The sequence below is a fragment of the Cervus elaphus genome, chromosome 32 (assembly GCF_910594005.1).
Source record: "Cervus elaphus chromosome 32, mCerEla1.1, whole genome shotgun sequence".
In the NCBI taxonomy this organism is placed as follows: domain Eukaryota; kingdom Metazoa; phylum Chordata; class Mammalia; order Artiodactyla; family Cervidae; genus Cervus; species Cervus elaphus.
Window position 1 is genome coordinate 31,136,679 of NC_057846.1, and position 16,284 is coordinate 31,152,962.

Genomic DNA, 16,284 nt, shown 5'->3' on the forward strand with positions numbered 1-16,284 from the left:
GGAAAAATAAAATTGGGGGAAAACAAAAAAAAATAGAAGGCAAAGTATGTTATCATTAGATTCAACAGGTATAGAATTACTCTGTCAAACTATTATACTACGCTGTGCTGTTTAGTTGCTAACTTGTATCTGACTCGTTGACGACCCCATAGCCCACCAGGCTCCTCTGTCCATGGGATTTCTCAGGCAAGAATACTGGAGTGGGCTGCCATTTCCTTCTCCATGGGATCTTCCCGACCTAGAGATTAAACCCACATCTCCTGCTTGGCAGGCAGATTCTTTACCACTGAGACACCTGAGAGGCCCACCTAACACTATTTTTTTTGTTGTTATTCAGTTGCTCAGTCATGTCCAACTCTTTGCAACCCCAACCCCATGGACTTGTAACACACCAGGCTTCCTTGTCTTTCACCATCTCCCAGAGCTTGCTCAAATTCATGTCCATTGAGTTGGTGATGCCATCCAACCATCTTATCCTCTGTCGTCCCCTTCTCCTCCTGCCTTCGATCTTTCCTAGCATAGTGGTCTTCTCTAGTGAGTCAGCTCTTCGCATCAGGTGGTCATAGTATTGGAGCTTGAGCCTCAGCATCAGCCCTTCCAATGAATATTCAGGATTGATTTAGATGTTTCTAAATGCTTCCTCAATTTCTGTGCTCATCTCCGGACAGCTGTCTGTCCATTCTACACTCCCACCAGCAATGTGTAAGAATTCCAGTTGCCTCACATTCTCTCCAAAAGAGTGCTTGGTATGGTTCATCTTTTTAATTTTAGTAAGTAGTGGTATTTCAGTATGCTTTTAATTTTCATTTCCCTAGTGAGGCCAATCATCATTAACTGTACTTAATGGTCATTCATATATCTTCTTTAATGAAGATTTTTTGTTCCATTGTTAAAGTCTGGTTATTTGCCTTTGTGTTATTGAATCATAAGATTCTTCATACATTCCAAAAACAAGTTGTTTATGATATATGCTTTACACATATTTCTTCCCAGCCAGTAACTTGTCTTTTTCTCTTCTTCACGGTCCTTTTAAAAGAACAGAGGTTTTTGTTCTATTTTGTTCTCTCTCTCTTTCCTTTTTTTACGATTCATGTTTATGAAGGCCTAGGAAAGCTTTTGGAGAAGGCAATGGCAACCCACTCCCGTACTCTTGCCTGGGAAATCCCATGGACGGAGGAGCCTGGTAGGCTACCGTCCATGGGGTTGCGAAGAGTCGGACACGACTGAGTGACTTTGCTTTCACTTTTCACTTTCATGCACTGGAGAAGGACATGGCAACCCACTCCAGTGTTCTTGCCTGGAGAATCCCAGGGGCGGGAGCCTGGGGGGCTGCTGTCTATGGGGTCACACAGAGTCGGACACAACTGACGTGACTTAGCAGCAGCAGCAGCAGGAAAACTTTGCTTAACTTAAAGTCACAAAATTTCTCCTGAGTCTTAGAGTTTTGCATTTAGGTTTCTGGTTCATGGTCCATTTAGACTTAATGCTTAAAGTGTGAGGTAAGTGTGGAGATTCATTTTTCCCATATGGTTACCCAGTTATCCCAGCAACATTTGAAAATAATTATCCTACCCCACTGGCTTACCTTGGCATCTTTATAAAAAAATCAACTGAATGGGTAGTATGGACCTATTCTGGGGATTTTTATTTTGTTCCATTGGCCTATATGTCTATCCTTATATCAGTATCATCCTTTCTTGAATTGATTACTGAAGATTTATAGTAAATCTTGAAATCAGGTAGTGTAAATCATCTAAAATTGCTCTTCTTTTTAAAAGTCTTTTAGGTGCATTTAGTTGTTTGTATTTTCAAATACATTTTAGAATCAGCTTGTCAAGTTTTAAAAAAAACCTCATGGAATTTTCATTGTTTCCATGTTGAATCTATATATTATTAAGGGGAGATTATTATGGAGAAAACCCTAACAATTTTGAGTTTTCAAATCCATGAACATGGTATATGTCTCTATTTATTCAATATCAATAACCTCAGATATGCAGATGACACCACCCTTATGGCAGAAAGTGAAGAAGAACTAAAGAGCCTCTTGATGAAGTGAAAGAGGAGGGTAAAAAAGTTGGCTTAAAGCTCAAAATTTCAGAAAATTAAGATCATGGCATCAGGTCCCATCAGTTCACGGCAGATAGATGGGGAAACAGTGGAAACCGTGGCTGACTTTATTTTTCTGGGCTCCAAAATCACTGCAGATGGTGATTGCAGCCATGAAATTAAAAGACGCTTGCTCCTTGGAAGGAAAGTTATGACCAACCTAGACAGCATATTAAAAAGCAGAGACATTACTTTGTCAGCAAAGGTCCTTCTAGTCAAGGCTATGGTTTTTCCAGTTGTCATGTATGGATGTGAGAGTTGGACTATAAAGAAAGCTGAGCGCCGAAGGATTGATGCTTTTGAACTGTGGTGTTGGAGGAGACTCTTGAGAGTCCCTTGGACTGCCAGGAGATCCAACCAGTCCATCCTAAAGGAGATCAGTCCTGGGTGTTCATTGGAGGGACTGATGTTGAAGCTGAAACTCCAATACTAATGTGAAGAGCTGACTCATTTGAAAAGACCCTAATGCTGGGAAAGATTGAGGGCAGGAGGAGAAGGGGATGACAGAGGATGAGATGGTTGGATGGCATCACCGACTCAATGGACATGGGTTTGGGTGGACTCCAGGAGTTGGTGATGGACAGGGAGACCTGGCGTGCTGCAGTTCATGGGGTCACAAAGAGTTGGACATGACTGAGCAACTGAACTGAACTGAACTGAACTGATTTAGGTCATTAGTTTCTCTTAGCAGTTTCTTATAGCATTTAATGTATATGTTTTTGTCTACATATTTGTTAAATCTATCTCTAAGTAGTTTGTATTTTTTAATCATAAGTGGTATTTATTTTCATTATAATTGTTCATTGCTAGTATATGGAAATACAACTAATTACAACTGATTATTTTATACTGACCTTGAATCTTGTGACCTCATTAAACTTAATTTTTATTTCTAGTTAACCCAAATAGATGTTAATCAATTTTATTGATTTTTTTCAAAGAAATAGATTTGATCTTCTCTATCATTTGTCCATTTTCAATTTCCATGATTTCTGTCTCATCTTTATTATTTCCTTTCTTCTGCTGGCCGGTCAACAGCAGCCATTTTTCTGACACTAATTTACTACCCCTACTGACACATGACTCTTTGGGGGATTTCATCCAGTGCCCTAGATTACCTGAGGACTTCTCATGCCAGCTGGTGGAACAGAACTAATCCTAGGCTTCAGTAAAAGTGAAAGGGGCTTCCCTTGTGGCTCAGCTGGTAAAGAATTTGCCTGCAGTGTGAGAGACGTGGGTTTGATCCCTGGGTTGGGAAGATCGCCTGGAGAAACGCTACCCACTCCAGTATTCTGGCCTGGAGAATTCCAGGGGCTCTACAGTTGCAAAGAGTCGGACACAACTGAGCGACTTTTACTTTCACTTTGTGAGCTCTAAGAAGTTATCTGCCTACTGACTTCCAGTACCTCTTTCCCTGGCTTTGGAGAGTTCCTTCTTACAACTGTGCCAATTAGCATTCAGTCAAACGTTTGGGATCTCCTAAGTCACTCTCTGTGCTGTTCCTTCTGCCCTGCTTCAGTCTCCACAGACTCATCTCTTTCACCTCAAGACCATCAGCTTGTGTGTGGCTTTCCTATTTCTACTCTGTGACCCAGAAACTTCTCCCAGGCAGTAAATTGGGGCAATAGTATAGCTCATCTATTTGTTTTTTTTGACCTTTTAGAGATTACAGTCCTGCATTACCTGTTTTACATTTTCTGAAAAACATTGTTTTGTATTCGTGTGTGTGTGTGTGTGTGTGAGAGAGAGAGAGAGAGAGAGAAGGAGAGAGAGAGTGAGAAGAGAAAGAGCAAGATCCCTTCGTGGACAAAAGCTAAGTCAACCTGTAAAAGAGTTTTTTCACAAAAACATCCTAGCCTGTTAGTATTGGCACTGTTTTGGGTCTTGTCACAATATAAAACATTAGAAGGGTGTAATCAATAGGTTACATTAACATAGACAAATATTTGGATTCCTATTTGGTCTGACTTTGAAATTATTCCTGAGTGTATATGCTTGAGTATACCATTCAGCTATCATCCAGAATAACATTTGATTTATTATTAGTGTAGCATGTTATTTGAGGTTATTGTTAATTGTTATAATCCAAAGGATAATCATACCTGGCATTCCTTACTGAGACTTGTGGCAGTGGACATACATAAAGGTAAAATGAACAGTTTTAATATTTTATTTGTTTTTCAGAAGGAAGCCTTATAATTCAAAATCAGTGAGAAGTTATTTCTTTTTGATCCAAATCTCAATGAGATTATCCATAAAATAGATGGTATGAATTGAAACAAATATAATTTAAAAGCAATCCAGAGTAGTCATAATAAACTTTAAACCTGAATAAGCAGAGAAATTACATGACTGTAATTCTGTGTCATAATGTTTGACTCCTTTAATTAATAAAATGCTGGAATTTTACATTGTGAAGAATAAAGGATAGAAAACTAAAAGAATAAAAGAAAGAATTTAAAAGAAAAAGGAGATCACTTCCTTCTAAAGTTTTTACTGTACCTATAATTTATCTTACCATTAGATAACCTATTACTTTATAAGAAAGAAAGAAAATTTATATTTATAGGAAAATATAAATTATATATGCATTATTTTCTTTAGCATTAGTATTGGTGAGGTATCCATATATGTTTTTTCTATAGAAATTTAAAATATTTTAACTTTCTGAAATCATAAGAAATTTTGAAGTTTTTGAAGATTTCATAAGAAATTTTGAAATTTTGAAGTAAGAAAATTTGAAGTTATTTCATTAAAAATTCTGGGAGCGTCATTACTTTCTCTTTCCATTCTCTAGCATCTTTTATTATCTTTTTGCCAAAAATGTCAGTAGAAAATAAGTCAACTATAGAAAATGAGAAAGAAATAATTGAGACAGGAGTAAAACAAGATAAATGAACAATTCCAAAGAAATATATTCAAAGCCACTTGAAAATCGCATGAGGAAAGGATTAAAAATGTCCCACTAATTTATTAATAGTTAAGATTCTGTTGAGATATTTTTCAGAAAGGGAATGAGGCCATCAAGCCCAGTAGAATTATTTTACCTTTTTGTTTCACTTCAGTAGGAGAGGCCCCATCCTGTATGATTCTGATAGTCACCATTTCCATCTTCCCCTCTAGGCCAGAATTAGTGATCTAGTCAATCCCATCTTTAGCAGTTGTGAAAATGCTGTCTCAAAGTCACAAAGCTGTCAAGAAGCAGGACTGAAATGAAGCCTGTATCTGTCTTAGTCTGTTTTGGCTGCTTTAACAGAATACCATAGACTGAGTGGCTTATTAACAACTGAAATTTATTTCTCACAGTCTGGAGGCTAGCAAGTCTAAGATCACGGTGCTGGCTGATTCAGTGTCTGAGAGCTGAATTCCTGGTTCATAGGCAGTATCTTCTTGCTGAACCCTCACATGGCGGAAATGGCAGAGGAGCTCTTTGGGGTCTCTTTTTTAAGGGCACTAATCCCATTTATAAGGGCTTCACTCTCATGACCCCATCACCTTCTAAAAGCTCTACCTCCTAATACCATCAGAATTTGGGGTAACACAAACATTCAGTCTACAGCAGTTTCTTTTTTCACAGACATGACTTCTGTCAGCCCAGGTGAATTTTGTTTCAGAAGCATGAGATTCCATAGTTGAAAAGGAAATAAAAAATTGTTGCATCAATCAGGAAGAAAAGGAAGTCTTTTTCTCTCTTGTTATATTCATTTCCTGTTCTATTATACCCTTTCCTCTTTTATATTTATTCAACACTATGCCCCAAACAAGTTTTCACTCTGAAAGATAGTGTGATTTTGGTATATATCATTAGTTGCAGAGAAAGTCTCTGAACTTCTTTGATCATTAACTCCCATCAGTAAAACTTTCTTAGCATAAAACCCCAATATATACATTTATTTGTAAATTAGGTAATAAATCACTATACTTAAGTGCTTTGGACATTTGACAAAAGTAGAAATATTTAAAGAACTATATACATAGCTAGAGATTCTAAGATTTTCTTCCCCTTCTAAGGAGAGTCCTGTCTGTCTCCAGGTCAGAGATCACCAAGAATATGGTCATTATGGTCTACTGGTCCATCAAGCATACACAGATACCTAACAGTGTACATGACCTGACTTGAGCCCTTTGAGAACATTTGAGTTTATCACAAAAGAGATTCTCAACCAAATTCAGTGTAACCCTTAGCGTTCCAAAGTGTTAATAGCTCAATTTTGTCAAACTCTTTGCCACCCCATGGACTGTATAGCCTGCCAGGCTCCTCTGTCCATGGAATTATCCAAGCAAGAATACTGAAGTGGATTGCCATTCCCTTTTCCAGGGGATCTTCCCAACCCAGGGATCAAACTTGGGTCTCCCACATTACAGGCAGATTCTTTACCCTCTGAGCCACTAGGGAAGCCCCTTAGTGTTCCAAACGTAGAAGCAAATTAAGAAATAAAATTGCCACTTGCACCAAATGTAGTAGTAAATGTAGTAAATGTACAAACGTAGTAAATGTAGTAAAGATGATCATATTAAATAAACAGAATTCAAAACAAAGCAGTCTTTGGCACCATGTAATCTACATGCTAGATGTTATTCACTGGAGTAAACAGAAACCATTTACACATTGTTCAGAGTTAACAGAAGCTTCAGACTATGAATTCTCCTCGACATGGGCTTTTGGATACCTACCTAATGGAAGAGAGCTCCTTTGTGAAGTCACAGCCCTGGAGGCAGACTTATTTTGCCAGGGCAGACACTGTCCTTCATCAAACCTGCTGTCCTATTTCAGGGGCTCTCTCACTCACTGGGCGTAACCAAATGCAGTTTTAATAATTTCCTTCCTGTACCAAAAACCTAGGTCCATGAGTGGCAGTGACTCTTAATAAACATTCCATTTCCCATCATTGACATTATTTTGAAAGAATCTACCAGAACTTTGAAAGTGTTAGTCATTCAGTTGTGTCCAGCTCTTTTTGACCCCATGGACTATATCCCACCAGGCTCTTCTCTCCATGGAATTCTCCAGGGGAGAATACTGGAGAGGGTAGTCATTCCCTTCTCCAGGGGATCTTCCCAACCCAGGAATAGAATCCACGTCTCGTGCATTCCAGGAAGATTCTTTTCCTTCTGAGCCAACTTTGAGTAGTCCTAAAAGGCTTAAGTAAGTTGCATCAGCAAATGAGAGTAGCCGTAAGACCAAAGCAGATTTATGTTACACTGGCTCGGACAAGAAGGTGTCCCCGCTGTTAGATCAAAGCACACAGACCTAGAAATACTATGAAATTAAAAGATTTATTTGCAATAAGAAGATGACATTTATAAATTAGATAAAATATGTAATACATTGCCAGAGTGGGATGACTTGCTTAGATGGAAAATATTAGAGGCATACGTAAGCCAGAATCTCTAGCCTGGTATACTGACTAGAATCCCTGCTCTCCAGGGATCTAGATGAGCTTGCAAAGCTTCCTCAGGTCAGAGGGCAGCTCCACCAATGACTGAAACTAGTCCTTTATCATAAAAAGCAGGAGCTGAAAAGCAATCAGAGCATGATGTTACTATTTTCACTGCTCTTACAATTCCCAGCAGGATCTTGAAAAACACCAGATGACTTCTCTATTCCCACTCCTCCCATCTGCTAAGCTGAGACCAACACTAATTATCACATACTGTATTCACCTCTCACAATTACAGGAGACTTGGATTATCTCAAATTTGTAGAAATATAACTTGAGGAGTTATTCTATAAACAATAAATTCTGAAGGGCATTTTTTGTTGTTGTTGTGGAACATTTTTGATGGCCAGTAAGTGCAGACAGAAAACAGAAATAAAAATATAATTTTAAATTTGTTATGTATTAGAATGTTTTTTGCACCATACCCATGGTATGTGGCCAAGTTTCTCCATAAGGACTTGAAATGACCTCACAATGAAATTTGGATTTAATGAGTTTTTAGAAATGAGGGGCCAAGTTGCCAGCCCTACTTTGGACTATGGTAAAATCAGTAATTAAAGCCCACCTTGCTTGAAAACATTTAGCTGTGTCTCTCCTCTCCAACAGTCTATCAGTAAAAGTTACATTATGGGAATTCCCTGGTGGTCCAGTGGTTAGGACTCCACACTTCACTGTAGGGAGCACAGGTTCCATTCCTGGGGAGGAAACTAAGATATCGTATGTCATGCAGTGCGGCCAAAAAAGAAAAAAGCAACCTTTATATTGGTAATTTTCCTTTTAAAGAAAACATAAAAATCTTTCAGATAGTTTAGGTCATTCTACCTAATGGAAGCTGTACTTAGCATAAGAAGATTTTTCTAATCAGTGTATCAAAACCAGGAGTATTGTCCTGGAAAGAGAGTGCTACAAAGAAGGAGAGTTGTTTGGGAACACTTTGGAGATCTGAGCTGAGTACTCCATCATTAGACAATATGTGTTGACTAGCTCTTGGTTCTCTTGACTGATTGACCTTGATGTTCCATAGGTGGCATCACCTCAAACATCTAAAACTCTGGCTTCTTCCTCCACACAGTGGGTCCAGTGGTAGTTTTATTTGGATAAGATTATGGAGTTTTGATCCATAACTCAGCATCAACTGAGCCTAGATAGTTTTAATGAATCAGTATCATCACTATTATTTGTTTCTGACCATTAAAATTGATTAGGAGGCTAATGAGTTTTGGACGCAGACAGCACTGGGTGTGAATCCTGGATCTGCCAATTACTATCTGACCTTTCTCAAAACATTTCTCTCTATGCTTCAGCTTCCTCATCAATAAAGAGGACAAAGTAACGCTGATAGTGATCTATATAACTGTAGGGGTCTATATACATCGGTCTATAGCTAATGCTAGGAGAGCCTGTGATACATCATAGGTACTCAGTAAATACTATTTCCCCTCTTTCGCTCCCCCTTTCTTTCTGTGTTTGGGTAGAGAAGAGCTTTGTGCCTTTGTAGTCAGTCTCTTTGCATGACTCAGACTATCAGTTGTTGATATCTGTGCTAGAAATGACTGTATGTCCCTGACTCTGTCATAGTTGGAGAAATTTAGATGTAGTCTGTGCCTAACAGGAGTGAGAAATCCAGGCTACCTTTTCCTTCTTGGTGCTCCTTGGCACATGCTTCGATCATAGAATGAATCACACTATTTTGAAATCATTTGTGAGCCAGTGTGATTTTTTTCCCTCCCCCAAGACAGAGCCAGGGTCCCCTTTATCTTCAGCTTCCCCATGCCTAGCACAGGGTGTGGTTCCCTGCTTATGCTATGGTTGCTTCATGCTGCTCCTCTGCAAACAGTGTCCACGGAGAACTGTTCTGTTTCATCTGACCAGGAAATGAATAAACTTGGTTCAAAGTGCCCAGGCTTCTTTGAAGGACACACACACATACACTTTGGGTACTCCATTTTAAAAGGGAACAAGGTATTAGGCAGTCCAATTTTTTGAGATTTTTATGGAGAATATTCCCTTGGGATTGTCTCCCACAGGCACAGAGGTCTACATGCCTCAGCAGTTGGTACCTACTGACTCCTAATCTATGCCCAGCCCAGTGATAAAGCAAAGTGGTATCTACCAAGGAGCATGTTCTCAGTTTGGAGGGACTCAAGGGCATGAGCACTCTGGAAACAGTAAGTTTAGGACACATGAGTTACTGATAAGCAGTAGTACTAGTGTTAGTTGTAACTCGTGAGCACAACTACACTAATTTAATTCTCACCCTTTATATAATTCAGTTGTCAAATGTGATGGGAAAGAGGATGCACACTACAGAAATTTGGAGATTCAGGATCAGCCTGGGTTGAAAATGATTTCATGTACAAAAATAATTACAATAATAATTAGCATTTGCATCATGCCTTGTGATTTACTAAGTGCTTTTACAGCATCTTGTAATTTTGAAAAGTTATAAATTAGCTCTTAGATACTATCTGATGCCAATATTAAGCCTCCATGCCAAACACTGAAAGTTGTAAGATTGGATTTAGGGAACAGTGAAAAAAGAGAGGATTATTAACGCATTGAAAGGCAGAAAATCAGCCAAACTTATTGGCAGAGAAATAGATTTACTTGGCATTTTAGAAACTCAAAAACATATCTTGTAAAAGAAGCAGTTGGCCCATATTTTGATTTCATGGTGCTTGGCACTATTTATTTTTTAAATTCTTTTGGGCAGAGTTTTTGATGTGCAATTACAATGATGAAGTTTGCTTAGTGGGAGCCAAAAGATTCACAAAACCAGGGGACATCTGATCCTTACTTAAGGGTAAAACCTAGAATTATCTGATGAAACCACTGGCTGTAAGTGGAAGCATAGTTAGAGGGGAAATACGAGGAGCTGATTAATATTTCGCTTTAAAACGCAGGTGTCTGTTTCCTAGAGGGAATCTAGATTGATCTGAAGAATGTTCGCTCCAGCCCTAGCTCCCTCCCACAACCACAACTAAAGGCTGGACTTTCTGTCTCATAAACAGCCTAATGTAGAAACACACATGAGTTAATAAAACACAAATGTGAGTGAGAATTAGCCATGAAGATGGAAGACAGCCCCACCTGCCCACCCCTCCTCTCCCTCCGTCCCCTTTCTGCCTCCTGCCCGGCCTTTCCTTCAAAACACGCAAGGGTACCGGCCTGCCAGGGCAGGGGGACACGTTATTGCCTAGACCAACAGCCGAGCTCTGCCAAGTCGGGTTACTGGATCACACAGGAAGCCAGAATCATCTAGACAGGCACGAAGGCAGCCCGAGAGCTGCGAGCGGGTGTCGCAGGCTCACTTCTAAGCCTTTCCAGATGTGGCAGCCGCGCGGGCCTGGCGCGGGGCCAGGCGGCCGCCTGCAGTCGGCGCTCCCCGGGCCGCGGCGCGAGCCCAGCCGCAATGCCCGGCTCCTGAGGGCGCGGGGCTCGCGCGCGGCTCGCTCGCCCCCGGGCCCGGCGCGCACGCACCCCGGCCGCCTCGCACGGCGACCGCCCGCCGCCGGGGAGGGACCGCCGCAGGAGCGAGCCCCGCGGGTGGGTGGCCGCGCCGGGGTAGCGCCGAAGTCCGCTGCGGCCGCGGCGGATGGGGGACCCCGAGGCCCGCGTGATGGCGAGGCCCCTGAGAGCCCCTCTCCGGAGGTCCTTCAGTGATCACATCCGAGACTCCACGGCCAGAGCCCTGGATGTCATTTGGAAAAACACCCGAGACAGGCGGCTGGCAGGTGAGAGGCGAAGAGGGGCGGGCGAGGACGAGAGGTCTGAAAAGGAAAACAATTAAATACACAGGCACAGTTATTAACTCGGATCATGCATGAGCTCATCAACGCGGTGAAGTTCATCACTGTCATGGCAAGGATTTCAGTCTCCCTTGTTCTGAGGTTTAGCGTTTCTGGAGTGAGTTTTTTTTTTGAAACTCCAGTTCCTTTCTGGTTTCTGGTCTGATTATTTCTAGATAAGGTTTTATGAGAGGTTTTGTGGGTTTTTGTTTTTTTTTTTTTAGCCTTGAAAACAAAAGCAAGGACCTTTCAAATGTCAGGAAATCGGTGGTGATAACAACACCAGGCAAAAGCCCCGAGGTCGGATGGGCCTGGGAGGGTCAGCTGCGGAGCTGGTCTGGTGAGGTGGCCTGGCCTGTGCAGAGAGGGGCCTGGGAGGCTGAGGGGCAGGGGACTCATCTATGCAGCCCAGTGAAAGCCTGCTGGTATTTCCTCTGGCAGCCTGGGGCTGCTCTGAGTTCCAAGAGGGTGTCAGGTATGCTGGAGGCAGGCGTTTGAAATATAATAAAACGTAAATACAGTGTGCAGTTCAAACGTTCTAGGGTTCATGTGACAGAGACCGAATGGCAGACTGTTTGAAAGGAACAGTCGTTCCTTTAAACGTTCCTACGTTAAGGAAAAGGGAACCTCTGCCTGATTGTGGTGTTAAGAATATTCATAAATTGATTTAAAAAATAGCTTCTCACAAGGAAACAAAACCTCTGTGCATCCAGAGAAGGCACCCCAACAGTGTTTAATGGCTCCTTCTTGTTTGCTCTCCAAGTCGGTATACTTCTGCTATTTGCATGGATGGGTCAAAGATTATGTTTTCTTAACCTTCTTGGTTAATCCAGTTGTTTTTCCATAGAGTGAATGAAGTTCTTAATGGTTAAAAATATTGGATGTGGCCTCCAAGTGTCAATCCAGGTTTCTGTGCTATGTGTTCTTGATAAAAGGCCGTTCGACTTTGACCTCATTGTCCTGACATGACTTGAAGAGGTGAAAGTTAGGGTTTGTGATCGTGGTAAAGCAGATTAGGAAGATAACCTGCCAGTTACATATCATTGTAGGCTGTAAATTGGTCCTAAATGCTCATGAAAATCTTTCTCTCTGTTAAACTAAATAATACTGCTCAAGACTGGGAAAGAGTAAACAATGTCAAGTCTACCATAAGGTAGTGAAGAAAGTAAAATATTTTAAATTTAATAATTTTATTGTGGCTTTAGAGTAAAATATGATACCTTGAAGAAATCCAACTTTATAGTAAGTTTTTTTAAAGTAGATTTAAGTAATAACAATTTCCAGTTGGCCAAAAGTTAAAGACATAAGATATGGGAGTGTAAAATTCATGACTCTATTGATTGACTCTTTAAAAAATGGTTGTTTCACTGTTGGTTTTCTTGACACATCCTTTGTCCCAAGTGGAAAGATTTCACAAATCATGCTTTATTAAAAATAACATAAAATTATTTTATTGTAGCTTGGTGCTCTAATTTGAAACTAGAGGTTGATTCAAACAGTCTTGCTTCCCAGACCTCCTCTTGTATTTTCATAAATGAAGAGCTTTTGACAGCTGTTGGTCTCTTAGAATAAGGATATTATCCCTAGAAAGTTATTGTCTCTGCTTTGTCATTTGTCTGTTATATATTAATGGTCTGTATGGAGTCCAAAATATAGCACCTCATGAAGACCTCGTGGAGAAAAATAGTTACTTTTTACATGTGATAAAAATTAAACATTTCCCCAGCTCTAACAGCAAGTGGGACTTTAGCTTTAGGTCTACTGAAGGAAGAGATTCTTTATATTGTCAGGGTTCTCTAAGACAAATATGAACCTCTTTGGTAATTTACACAGTGGAATAGCCCGATATGATACTTGAATAAGAAAGGACTTTGGCTACCATAGCTGACTGCGGTTGCTGGGGACTTGGACTCTTTCTGTGTCCTCTCTCCTGCTTGGCTTATAGCTCAGTCAAGTGGAGACCTATTTGGTGCACAGCCAGACTTCAGGACACTTCTATGCTTTTCCTCAAACTTCTTTGCACCCCGCCCCCTACGCTGACCAAAGGCTAAATATTAGCTGTTAATTATCCACAAAAAGCTACTTCTCTAAACATCAAATCCAGTCTTTATTCTACATCACACCACTTTGCCCTCTCTTGCAGAATGGAGGGCAGTAGAAAATCCAAACCGCCCACTTCTCTTATGTTGTGAAGTTAATGAGGTGACAGGTGAAACGTGTTTGGAAGCCTCTGGAGGGAAATAACTTCTGTTAATAGTACCTGGAATGTTATTTCCATGATGGTCGTTACCTTGATGACTTTCACCAAGTTTCTCAAACACTAATCTGAGATTTCAGTTTCTTTCAGAGGTTTCACCTGACTAGAGTGTTTGGCCATGGGACAGAGTTTTAAGTTTCCTTGTTAGATATCTTCTCTCTCAATCAGTGTAGGTCCCCGTTTTTCTCTCTCTTACACATATACGCACATGTATGCACACACACACACACACACACACTACATAACTTAGAAGCTCCTAGTTCTTCTAGGAGACTCCAAATGGTGTTATATACGCAAACCATCATTTACCTCCCCTTGCCTTAAACTCTCTTATGTGTAAAACAGATTCCATCTGTTATTTTTAAGGATCCACAGCCTTACATAAATGGAAGACAGAATTGTTGCTTGCTGCTATTGAAAGACCGACCAGTCGCGAGGAGTGACAGAACAGACTGTCTTAATTGCATCCTCCTTTATCTGTAATTGCTGGTTCTGCACAACCGCAGCCCACGGGCCTTCTCTTACTCCCGTCCCCTCTGCAGCCATTGTTCTCAGTCTCTTTTCTCTCCTGAGAGCATAGGACGACATTGTGTTTTCAGGGAGTTAGAACTTTGAGGTTAACAGTGAGTGACAGATGGGCTGACAGCCCTTCTCTGGACGAATTGTGCTTCGGTCTTACGCGTGTACTGCGTCCTTGCCACTCTTCTCCTTGAGCTCGGGGACATCTTGGCTCTGGGGAGCATTTCATTCCTGAAAAACCTGTTGCCCCTTAATCCTATCATATAGGACTACACATTTTTGTGCCAATGGATCTCATTAGCATTCTGGTGAAACCTATGAACTCACTTCTCAGAATAATATTTTTAATATATAAACAAAATGTATAGAATTATAGCAGAAACCAATTAGAATGAAATATAGGGATCAAGGTGTTCAAACTAAAATTTGTGATATGGCACTATAACATGAATGAATTCTGTAACAGGATAATGTGTTCAAAACAGGTGCTATGTCACTTCAGTCGTGTCCGACTCTTTGAGACCCTATGGACTGTAGCCCACCAGACTCCTCTGTCCATGGGATTCAATATAGGGAATTAAATATAAATTTGATGTTTTTAAAAGATGTGGGTGTGCAGATTGTTACTGCAGCCATAATTAATAGCATTAAACTGAACAGCCATCCTTAATTCGTCTCCTTGTCACCAACCATCATAGAGAGGAAATCCTGGGCAACATCCATATCTAGGTGGCAACATGCAGATCTTCAGCTTTCCTGTTTAGCGGCTGAATGGGGCCAGCAGCGTCCCGTGAACATCTGTGGACAGAACTGCAATCGTGTGTGATCTGGAGTGAGTGTGACAACGGCCATAACTATGGAGGAAGGATGAGTATAAATGATATTTTGTGATAACTGTAATGTGGTTTGGAAGAGTCTCATTTCCACTGGTGATGAAGCCATGGGGACACTAGTACCACTGTGTGTGCAGTGGTGTCAATTTGTCAACATTCATAATTCAAAAAAATGCTACATCTCAATGACGTTTAGTGACAATAAAAATGTTATATTTCCTCCTCCAAGTTCATGGACACCTTGAATTCTCTCCATAGACCCTGAATTAAAAATGCCTGCTTAATGCTTTCCATGGCTTTCAAATGCTTTCAGTCAAAAATTCTTATTGCCTGAGATGCTAGGCTCTCATACATGAGATGGCTGGAATTCTTTGATGTATATTTCACAAAGATCCATTAACAAGTTTAAACTGATATACCAACAGGATGCCCTCTAAGGAAATTAAAAAAAAATTAAGATGAGAAAGACACAGAGAGACTGAAGACTGAAAGTAAGGCAAAATCCAGAGGACATATATGAAGTGTCTTTCATCAATTTGGAAAGTGGACTGAATAAATTATCCAAAAAGCAATAAAATATTAGCTCTTATTTAACCTGTAATAAGAACAGGGCTTCCCTAGTAGCTCAGTTGGTAAAGAATCCACATGCAATGCAAGAGACTCTAGTTTGATTCCTGGGTTGGGAAGATCCCCTGGAGGAGGGCATGGCAACCCACTCCAGTATTCCTTCCTGCAGAACCCCAAGGACAGAGGAGCCTGGCAGGCTGCAGTCCTTGGGATTTCAAAGAGTCGGACATGACTGAGCACCTAAGCACACGCACACAAGATAAGAACAATTTCTATAGTGTAAGACATACTGATTTTTTAAAGTATTCAATCTATTTTAGGGAAAGATGACATAAGGGGAAAAAACCTAAATACTTCAACCTGTTATGAACACACAGTTCCGTGGCTAAACATTAAAGAGAAGAGGAACCGAATTGCCTATGAAGAAATTAAGAAAATTTAGACCAGTCTCAGATTCAATAGGCATAAAATAAATGCTTCAGATATCTATGATAGGTTAGAGCCCCCCTCCCTGCCCCCCGGGATACTTTGTTGGATGTTCAGCATCTTCTATCTTTTGGGAAGTAGATTTTTACATTTCAGCTGACCAAGTCTCCACTTCACCAGCAAAAAAGAATGCTCAACACACTGTACAGTATATTGGCTCTGAATTCAGTAGGGCATCAAGAATTCTGGCCCATTTCCCGTGACAGGCAACCACAAACAGTGACTCCTGTGAACTGTTTTCTACTCATTGGTTCACCATGGAAAGCAAGTAAGGGCAAATAGAA

At 40.6% G+C, this 16,284-nt stretch overlaps 1 protein-coding gene across 8 annotated transcripts in view; it reads left to right on the forward strand.

Moving 5' to 3' along the window:
* Positions 1-16,284, forward strand: part of DLC1 (DLC1 Rho GTPase activating protein) — a 412,922-nt gene that overhangs the window by 229,981 nt on the left and 166,657 nt on the right. Inside the window, exon 1 of one of the 8 annotated variants that reach the window (XM_043893665.1) lies at positions 11,032-11,284. The exons of the other annotated variants lie outside the window; for them this stretch is intronic. Coding sequence (XP_043749600.1) covers positions 11,146-11,284 — 139 coding nt within the window. The 5' untranslated portion in view covers positions 11,032-11,145. Of the gene's footprint in view, positions 1-11,031; positions 11,285-16,284 lie in introns of those variants that run through there. 8 annotated transcript variants of the gene reach the window in all.